Source organism: Acyrthosiphon pisum, chromosome X (genome assembly GCF_005508785.2).
Source record: "Acyrthosiphon pisum isolate AL4f chromosome X, pea_aphid_22Mar2018_4r6ur, whole genome shotgun sequence".
In the NCBI taxonomy this organism is placed as follows: domain Eukaryota; kingdom Metazoa; phylum Arthropoda; class Insecta; order Hemiptera; family Aphididae; genus Acyrthosiphon; species Acyrthosiphon pisum.
In genome coordinates this window covers 1,909,127-1,920,479 of record NC_042493.1, presented here as the reverse complement: position 1 = coordinate 1,920,479, position 11,353 = coordinate 1,909,127, and the positions used below count along the sequence as shown (strand labels likewise).

General features: G+C 27.5%; 1 protein-coding gene across 2 annotated transcripts; it reads right to left on the bottom strand.

Moving 5' to 3' along the window:
• Positions 1-780: 780 nt before the first annotated feature.
• Positions 781-9,693, bottom strand: LOC100570058 (bombyxin B-8-like). Of its 2 annotated transcripts, XM_016807907.2 has the most exons (6): positions 9,586-9,677; positions 6,669-6,790; positions 5,055-5,104; positions 4,205-4,383; positions 2,526-2,625; positions 781-999 (listed from the first exon to the last, which is right to left on the bottom strand). In XM_016807907.2, exons 3-6 carry the CDS (start codon positions 5,057-5,059, stop codon positions 963-965), a joined length of 321 nt encoding a protein of 106 aa, XP_016663396.1. In that variant the 5' UTR covers positions 5,060-5,104; positions 6,669-6,790; positions 9,586-9,677; the 3' UTR covers positions 781-962. The 2 variants fall into 2 exon arrangements, with proteins under 2 accessions (XP_016663396.1, XP_003240733.1); XM_003240685.4 differs by lacking the exon at positions 6,669-6,790 and having other exon boundaries at positions 9,586-9,693.
• Positions 9,694-11,353: the final 1,660 nt, after the last annotated feature.

Sequence of the window (11,353 nt, the reverse complement as noted above, 5' to 3'; positions counted from 1 at the left end):
TAGACTTGTTGACCAATTAAAACATCTTTACATTTTTTAAATCTGAACCACTAGAAGTACTTTAATTTTTGTCAGTCGCTAAGGTCGTTTTGATGAAAAAATAATAGGGTTTGCAGGGGCCTTAATGGAACAATAAATAAATTTAACTATATTTTTAATTTCCTATTCTAGTTAATGGTGATGGAATATGCATCATCAATAATAATTTTTAATTTTATCATATTTGTTATTTAATTATTTATTAACTAACTTAACTTGACTTTCATTAAAAGTAACTCGTTATTTATTAAGTTAATATCAATTAAAATGAGTTAAGTTAATGAAAATTAAATTTAAAAAAGTTAAGTTTAAAAGTTAAAATTAACTTAACTTTAACTTTTTAACTCGTTTATGTCCAGGCTTGCAATTTACCTAGTACGTTTTTTTCCGGGCCTCAATTTACCTATTACCTTTTTTTCGGGACCCTATTTACCAAGATAAGGTCATTTGGGACCCAATTTACCATTCCTGGAAATATATGCTTCCTGCTCGTATAGTATTCATAACTTCTGTTTCTAAAAAACTTGGTTCATTCAAAATTAAATAGGTATATACATTTTAATGTTATTTAGTATATTATTTATAAGTAAATTCCTATAATATTGTAAAAATAATTTTTATCTTTTTTTTTTTTAAATTGAAAAAAGTTGGTTATTACTGTTGAAAAAACTCGTAATGTTAAAAAATGATTTAGTTACATAAAATATAGAAGTAAGATGTGTTGAAAAAAAATATTATTAATAAATATAAATAAAAATATTTATTTTGTTTGAAATAATCGGTACAGCAAAAATCACAAATCTTTTGTCCCTTAGCTGGGATCTTAATTACATTGGAGCCAGTCTAGTGGTTGTAGCTATTGGTCCTGATGTTGTAGTTGTTGAAGTTGTCTGTTGTTATATTGCTGGTGATCTTTAATTCTATTATGTGTACCTGATAATCTGTTTATCCGTGCTAGTTCTGTAAACATGGTAATAATAAATTTTTCGATTACTTATTGCAGTATAGAGTCGTAACCTAAAGTATATGTGGTTGGTGACTAGGTCAATATTGAAACATTGGAAACCCGATATTTTAGGTAACGTTCACAAACCAACCACACATTAAATACGTTTGTTCCAGATTATAAATATAGTGATTAATGTACGTTATAATATGATGTAATTGTTAAAAAATAAATGTAAATATTATTTGTATTACATGTACAAAAAGTACCTACTAATCTAAATTTCTTTACATTTTATTAAATATTATATAATATATATATTTTTTAATAACAGAATAATAAAATTTTCGTTTGAATTTGTTCTTTACGAATTAACCGCGGAATTCGCTTATCCGTACCACACTATTCCGCAGAGTATAGTGTACCTACTAATAAGATATATTATGCTTAAATATTATGTATTAATGTGCATTGCCATTTAATAGGTTTTAAATTAGGTATTCAATTATATTGAATTATTGAAATTGTTTTATTTTATTTTTAATTATTCAAATATTCAAATATTCAATTTATGAACAAGGCATAGAAACTAATTTTAGATCAAATAAACAGGTACTTAATATGCAAAGATAAATTAAATATTGTTCAATCATCTAAAATAAAAACACTGAAAAAATAAAAATAATAAACAAAAAATTTAATAATTTACCTAGGTATATTTGAATAGGTACATCAACAATTTTGAAAATGTTACTACTTTTGATTAACATATTATTATAGGTACCTACCTAATTAAATTACAATTATTAAAAACACAATAGGTGATGCGAATTTCTCCATTGTTGAAAATGCAGAGTATTTTTTATTATTGAACTATGGCCATTAGCAGTTTTTGTTGTTTTCAATAGCGGGGGGAGAATGGTTGGAATGGTTGGTTGAAACACGTTTTTAGGTTTGGCAGAATTTCAAGTTGGGCACCCGTAGGTTTCTGCCATGCCCGAGTGAGGGATGGTGGCATCTTCTTCGGACATCGTGACTGCCCGTAGAAAAATGCCACTCGTTGCCGGGTTCGAACCGGCGTCGGTGCGCGTCGATACCGACGCCTTAGTCCGCTCAGCAACTCCGTTTCCCAAATGTAGGTTTATATTATATACTTATAATGTATCTATATCTAAATAAAAGCTTTTTTATTTTAAAAATGTGTGTATTCATTTAAATATAACCCTATTATGAACTAATAAAATTACCTATAAAAAAAAAAAATAATGTTATCTTCTATAGTTTTAATAACTTTAAATTTCAGAATTGGACCAATATTTACTTACATTAAAATTACTAAAAAATGCTTTATTACTGATGAATGTTAAAACTTTTTTCTAAATAACTACTATTATTAATTTATTACTATTAAAAATTGAAAAGTTGTGTAATTATAATTTAAAATGACGAGCTCTCAAAGTTATTTGTCACCTTAAAAACAATATTAAATACCACCCCTACCCCTGAAATAAAATCACTAAAATTAAATAATGTAAATTACTTTTCGAGATCTTCATGGCAATAGGATTGCATGTAAATTAGGCTGCACGGAGCCTTACAGCATTCGTCAACGATATTGCGCCGTACTCGACGGTTAGTATCTGAAATGAACAACATAAACAATCATTTTGTACTGGTAGAGGTATTATTCTTATTAGTTATTACTATAATAGCTCTTGTGCCAGTCTTCTCTTTGATAATAATATGTATTTTGAATATTTAAAAATTATAAATCATTCTCATAATCCAAAAACCAAGCTATATTATCCTATTACTCCTATTATAATATATCGATAATATATTATTATAAAAATTAAAAAGTATAGGTTTCATTGTCCTTAGAATACTAAATTAACGATGTGTTAAAAAATAGGAGTAATTACCAGTGTTGGGAACTGATGAAAATTAATATGACATAAATGGAATTTATCTTTTTTTACTATTTTAGATTCTGAGCGGAGCGAGGAATCTAGTGGTTTTAAAATGGTGTTTATTTTTTTATTTAATTTTTTTATCCTGTATACAACATTTCTACCAAAAGGAGTGCTTCGATTTCAACATACTGTATCTTATCTTTTAGAAAATTAGATCAAGGTGGTACTTTAAAGTGGTCATTTTTCGATTTTATCACTAACAATTTAATGCTACGGGATAAACCACCGACAAATTACAAAAAACCGCTAAAAATGGGATTTATATTTCTCACGCGCTTTGCTTATCACCATAGAAACGAATAAAAAATTATAATATTATAAAATAAATGCAACTTACAGGCTATACTAAATAACAACAATATAAAACATCCAGACTGTCAAGCCGTCTCCGCTCAGAATCGTTTTTCTTATACAATGATATTATTATGTTGTTGAATTTAAGTTTAATACAATCGGTTATACATTGACCCACTTGTAACCTACTGTACAGCGGAGCGACATCCACTTGGCACTTACCCGGTTTTTTAAAATATTAATCGACTTGTAATATACCTACGTACCTATGCATTAAAATATAGCCACTTGTAAATCATATTAAACCAATTACCAATAGTGAAGTTACTGATATACTCTTTATCAAATATCAAATATCTAATGGTCTACCGATTAAAGTGCTCATGCCTCGTAGTCCATGTTTGTAAAATAATACTGCAGGTAATAAAAAAAAATTATAATTGTTCATTAATATAATTTTGTTAGACGCACATTTTATATTAAAATTTATATTATATATTTTATATTAAAACGGGACTCTATTACTAAGGTCCAACTGTCCATTCGTCCGTACGTCTGTCCCCAGGCCGTATCTCATGAACCATGAAAGTTAGCAAGTTGAAATTTTCACAGATTATATATTTCTGTTGCCACTATAACAACAAATACTAAAAATCCTAGAATATATAATATAAGCAGCGTTGCCAACACGTTTATGGTACGGAACCCTTTGTGCGCGAGTCCGACTCGCACTTGGTCGGTTTTTTTTAATTTAAGCTAAACATTAGATAAATCGTAACATAATTATCTAGATACTTTAAAAGTCGATTTATTTAAAAAAATCTTATTTAGATAATTCCCAACACTGGTAGTTACTCAACTAGAGTTCTGATTTAATGATCAAAATATCCAACAAAAATAATATAATTCAAATTGAGTTGCGATGATTAATTATACCACTTTACGGGCTTACCTTCAACCTGTTTAGGAGGGATACGCTCGGGGACTTTGCAAATTAGCCCCATAATAATCGGGATGGCTGAGCCGCAAAAGTGATTTTGGGTGTGCCATTCTATAACTTCAGGAGCCCTTGGTGCGCAGTCTACCATCAGATTGAATGTTAATATGATAACTACCACATTCTGATAATGCCTGAAATACAAATACTTTGAAACTGACAATATATATATATTTATCAATACGTTAAATAGGTATACATAGGTTATAGGTTACGGTAAGTAATAGATTGGTAAGTAATAACAATATTAAGTTTTACTCTTTAATGATTTACGGGTTTCAGTCATAAAATTTCGAGAAATTAAGATTGGTAAACATTAATTTGGTTATAGAAATCATAAAAGATAACAATTTTGTGTAACGCCAATAAAAAGAAAACGCTACCTGTGGTGGCTCAAATTATGCTCAATATCTAATGGTGAAGTGTAGTGCATTTTTTTTATAACAAACAAATAAACGAATCACATAACTTTGAAGTGCCGGTGATTCGAAATTGATTAAATTCACAATTTATTTTTGTCATTTAAATTGAAAAAGATATAGTGAAAAAAATTGACGAATAACAAAATTATTGAAACACTTAGAAATATTTGATTGATGAATAATTTACAACCTAAATATTATTATTGTCATAATTGCTCATCCATAATACAAGCATAACTTGTAAAATAATTATTTACTGTACTGAAATCAATATTTTTGGTATTGTGAATTATTGTAAAAATGCAATGACTATTATGAAAACAAAAAAAAAATATATAAATGTAATACAGTATTAAATAAATATTTATATTAATATTACTTACATCATAGTTTATAAATTTGATGAATGGATATCGTCGTTCAAAACTAAAACCTATAAAATTAAAGTCAACAAATTAATTCAAAGATTAATTATCATTACAATCTTCTGAAATCATCATACAATTAGAGAAAACATGCAATTTTTAAAATCATATGATTTTTGTTCGAGATTTTGTAAGCATTCGGGTAGGTATTTGTATACTACGTTAGTATTAAATATAAATAACTTGGATTATTATTTATAAAAAAAATTATTATGTCTAAAAATTCATGACGATGTTTCTACACCTAAATTAGTTGAATAATATTGTTGATAAAATGTCAAGACTTGGGCTAAATATTACAGGAAAATCTACAATTAAATTTTTATGAGCGTTTAAAGTTCATATTTTTACAACATTGCATATTCACTCGATTTCATGAAGTGATTTTTTTTTATTGTATTTCAAAAACAAAAACTGTAAATACATGAAAATTCCACTGAATGTTTAAATTTTCATTTTCTATACACCATACAATTTTCAAAAGATGTTAAACAGTTTTAAGTTGTGTACGGACAATTTCAAATTTCAAGTTTTTTGTTTTTTTTCTATAAATATCAATGCAATTTCATTTGTTTGGTTAAAATACGTGAAAAATTAAGACGAGGCTCCTGATAATATACTGTTACAATGGCAGATGAAAAATATTAATACTACATAGGCACGTTTTTTTTTTTTTTTTTTTTAATTATTTTGTAGTTAAAAATGTATAAAATGTTTAACTTTTATAGCTAAAGATCAAATATTGAAAACCATGTTCCACGTGAATAGGTTAAATATAAATTAATTTATTCATAATAATATCATCATAAAAAATAGTTAAAAATATCATAAATAAAAGCTGACTAACCGTCTTCGTTCAGAATCGTTTTTCTTAGACAATGATACCATATCATTGAATTCAAATTTAACACAATCCATTACAGTTACCCACTTGTAACCTACTGTACAGCAGAGTGACGCCCACTTGCCTATCTTTTTTATTTCTTATTCTAGATCAGAATATTTATTAGAGTTCTTCGATACATACAAATTTAATTTAGGACGATTAGTTTATGTCGAAGTTCCGTTGCTGGACTTATTCGTTCATTCAAGTTAGTTATATATAAATGTATAAATTATTTAAAGATACTGATGTTCTTTCTTCAGTTTATTGTACCTACCAAATATATTATTTACAGATTATTCAATTTATAAAAAAAGTTTATGAGTATTTAGATAAGCGAACTAGTGGACCAATAAATATGGTTGGCGCAACCCCTTGTCACTCCATTCCGCTTATCATAACTTAAAATAGGCACTTAGGTAAAGCTCAGAAACTACGCTTAACTAAATGCAATTTTAATATTCTATATTATGAATAATATTTTGTTTTGTTATAAGAAATGTAAAATGTATATTGTCATTATAGTAATAATAATACGTATTTTTCGTTAAAATAATTACATATTAGGTACACCTGTTATTTGTATAATAGTAAAATTGTTGACTGTTTAATTAACTACCTATATAATTGTCAACAAATGATATTTGGAATAAAATTGTTGACCAGAATAAATACATTGTATTACTAACCGTTCTGAGCTTTATGTTTGGACAAATGTCTTGACGTGACGATGATTTTGTAGATGAATGTTGGGGAGAAGAAGATATCTACTTGCACAGATACAACAGCTGTCGGCAGACTAATATTGTACCTGTAATATTGACCCGGTCTTTACCCCAAATGAAAATGGCAGGGACGACCCAAAGCATGACAGATAGTGGCAGGGGGTGGCTTACGTCGGTCGGACGCCATTTGGCGGGAATGGTTGGCTATATCGTCGGCCTTGCCAAGGGATGTTTGAAGGGAGGGGGTGGCCAATACTGCTTTTATCCTGGTAAATTTTTCATCATATGATATTATTTGTTATGGGAATTATTTGTCTCGGTACTATTTAACCTGTTGTTGGTCAGGTGGAGAGAGATTCTATCACTACGAGATTATTTTACTTACCGCCGTTTTTTTATATAGGTTTATCTCCTAGTAGTTATGCTATACCTTAATCAAATACAATTAATCTAAAAATAGAAATAAAAAAGGTGGGCCAGTGGATTTCGCTATACTGTACAGTAACAAGTGGGTCATTGTATAATGGATGGTATTAAATTTGAATTCAATGATATAATATCATTGTATAAGAAAAACGATTCTGAGAGGAGATGGTATGTCAGTCTAGGTATAAGACATAATATTATATACCTACTTATCTATGGTATTTAAAACAAATTGACCTAATAATAGGTACCTATAATAAATTCCAAATTAATCATATCACAATAACCATTAGGTACTTATAATGCGTTATACATCAACAACAAACTGTGATACTATCATAGATATATAATAGTATACTTTAGAAGTTTCAAGTACCCACAAATAATATTATACAATCACAACAAAATAACTAAAATAGTTATTCTAGGTTTTTTAATATATGTAATTTTGTCCAAATTTGAACTTAAAATGAGTATAAAAATAAACTGTGCGTATGTATTTATTAGATTTTTTGGTAACAGAATAAACTACTTACGTGGAAAATTGTTTTAAATTTTCAATCCTTAGATAGAAGAGTTGAACTATTTATAAATTTTTAACTACAAAATAATCATTCAATTTTAAATTTGACAAATTTTGTCAAAATTTGAACTTCAAATGCTTATAAAAAAAAATTGTGCGTATGTATTTTTAATATTTTTCAACTGCTATTGTAACAATATATCAGGAGCCTTGCATTAAATTTTCACGCTTTTTTACCCAACAAACAAAATTTGATTGATATTTATAGAAAAAAAAACTAATAAAATAGGAAATTGAAAATGTCCCTAAACATATCAAAACAATTCAAAATATTTTGAAAAATTTATCATGTATAGAAAATGGAAATATAAACAACCAGTGAAAATCTCATGTATCTACGGTCATTTGTTTTAAAGTTACACCAAAAACCAAAATTAATTTTCTCGAAAACAAATTTTGTGTAAAAATTCCAGTTTTTCCTAATTTTTCTTTTGTTTTTCACGGCGCTTTTGAAAATTACATGGAATTTTAAATTTTGACCTCCCCAATGCACCCACAATATTCAATTTCTAATCAAACAAGATACTGAAGTTGAAAATCGAAGCATTATTTCGACTACTTATTGTGTACACAGACACAAAAAAAAAAATGAAAAAAAAAAACACACCATTGTAAAAACAATACATTCATCGTTCCACTCAGAATCTAAAAAAATAAAAATATTTTACTAAAATATTATGTATAAAAGAAAATATATGAATAATTTATATGTGAACATAACAGAATATAATATTGTTGATACAAATTACATAATAAATGTGTTTTGGTTTAAAACATATTAGTTTTAAATATTATATCATGACATATTATTGAAAAAAAATTAGAGAATCGCTCGAAACAAGACGAAAAGAGCATAAAAAAAAGACGTGACCAACGACATGTTAATTACAATGGAAATAAGTCGCTAATCCACGAAGTGGGTAACCAGAGTGTTCAATCGTCTTTAAACATGACGTGCCGATATTTTGCAAACTATTGCCAAATATTTGTTACAGTTTTCTCAATGGCTAGGCGTGACAAATTGTTTGATTATGGCCAAATTCGTAGCTACCTGAGTCTGTGTAACCATCCAAGATAAATAATTTTTTGCTTGACTAGAACTTTGAAAATTTAATACAATGTTCCTTGCACTAGTTACCGATTATACTATCTATTTATATATTATACAGTTGTTGTTTTTTTCTCAGAATTTAATCCTTGTTTTCCAACAATTTTCTTTGCGTCTCTTTTACTACTTATTAACCAACATTTTACATAGGTACCTCTACCCAACGGATTTCAGGGCCCAGTGCAGAATTTTGTAGGGCCCCATATTTATTTATTTTTTTAACATATTAACTTTAATTTTATAAACTTTAAGGTCTTGTTAGAAATCTAAATTTGTATTTACAAACTAATAAAATCCAATTTGTATTTTTATATTAGACACAAAATTAGTAGGTACCACCTACCTACTTAGGTACAAACAAAATAGGTACGACATGAATTATACGATGTATTCCGTATAGTTTTTGTAAGTAAATACCTGTGAAAAAAAATAGTATCTATCAGCTATCAGTCTTGTTTTCAAAAATTCAGATAAGAATGATTCTAATAATCCGTGGATAAATGTGAAATTTGGATTGATACAAAATAATAATATTAATTTTTTTTTAATTTTTATGTCGGAGCAAGTAAAGAGACGCGCTTAACATATTATATTTAATTGTAATGCATAATATTATGTGAGCTAATTTATACGTGCATCATTGACGGTGACATAATATTTAAATATAATATATATATAATATAATATATAAATATAATATTAAAATACCTAAATATTTAATTATTTATTTTATGTTACTAATTCAAATAGACTATAGTAAATACCTGATCGAAGCGATGTAGTTAGATGTCGAACAAAATAATTTTGAATATTGATAAATGTAGGTGTTGTGTGTTCGTTGTTAACACGAAGAGTGTCTCTAGTAAGTTACGCGCATTGACCACGTAGCCTTTTTTTAAGCTGTATCAAGATTATTTTCGTAGTTCGTTACAAAACAGTATTATAATTTTCGATAATAATTAATTAACGAAAGAAAAACAACACTATTATACTATGTTATATAGGCCAGTGGTTTTCAAACTGGTTGCCGCAGTCTTCTGACAAATTTCGACTATTCGCCCAAGCATAAAAATATAATTAATGCAAATTTGCTAGCCCATCAAGCCCTCATTTCTTATTAAATGTATGCGCGTATAATTCAAAACAATTTTATTCGTCTAATTATTAAGAGGAAAAAAAAAGGTCAGTGTGTCGTGAACATTTTTGAGGAGCACGGCGCGCCGTGTTTAATAAAAGTTTGAAAACCACTGTTATAGGGTATAGCAATGTTGTGTACCGTTATCGGTTTTCGTCGAAGATAAACAATTTTCCAAGTACTTACGAGGTACCATTGATTATAAATACTACTGATTAATTTTTTTTATAATTAAATGAAGAATATTATAAAATATGTTTGAGTATTTGCAAGCCAATGAGTAAGCTAGGTATTATGTATAATATTGCTACTGTTTTTGATCATCGTTGCTAACAACCATATTAATATTATAGTTTCCTATGAAAACTACATGTCCACACGGGTCGTAGTTTTCGTGCTATTGGGGGACAGTACTGTTATGATAATTTATAGTGAAAGTGATGTTCAAAATACAAAATTCGGGGTCCGGTGCGCTAGCCCCCTCCCATCCTTCCTTGGGACAGAACTAGATGATGTCGTCGATAAAGAATGGACCGATGGTCACAATATAATATTATAACATGTAATTATATGGGTACATGTAAATTCCACGGGTGAGGTGCGTTTTGTTGTACCTGAAATAAAATTAACATATATGTTGGTAATAGGTATAGTACTTAGGTACCTACATAATTTATGTACATAGTAACTATATGACAGGGGTCATCAACTAATTTCTATGTGGGTCCGTTTTGAAACTTACCAAACTTTCCGCGGTTCAAACAGTTTCAATGACTTTTACACACGTTAATAAATAGGTATATATATTTTATAAATTTGAATTTATATTTATTTATTTATTCAAATTGTATTTTACACACGTTAATAAATAGGTAAGTAAATATTTTTTTAAATTTGTATTTAAATATATTTATTCAAATTGAAGAAAAAATTATATTAGAAATATTTCATTTTTAATGTAAAAAATTAAATTTTTTAGTTTTCACGATCTTCTTATTATTTGGTCTGAAGTTGGTGCAACTGATTTGCATTAACTCGTTAAGATGTTCACCTGTTAATCGATATCTGAAATGGTTTTTAATTAAGTTTATCTTAAAAAAAACGGCTTCACAAACATATGTATAGTAACATATTATAGTAATTAGTAACATATAGGTGGTATATGATTTATATAATATATTATATTTAGATACAATTATTTTAAAAATCATATTATATAAGCAATAATAATCACTAGTTAAAATATAATAAATATTAAATTGTTAGCACCTACATAGTAAATAATTATCAATAATAATTAACATTATGTAGGAACCTATAATAATATATCTGTGTTCAGATTTATTATTATATTAATACAATCATTTTAGAAATCGTATATAATAATCAATAACGAT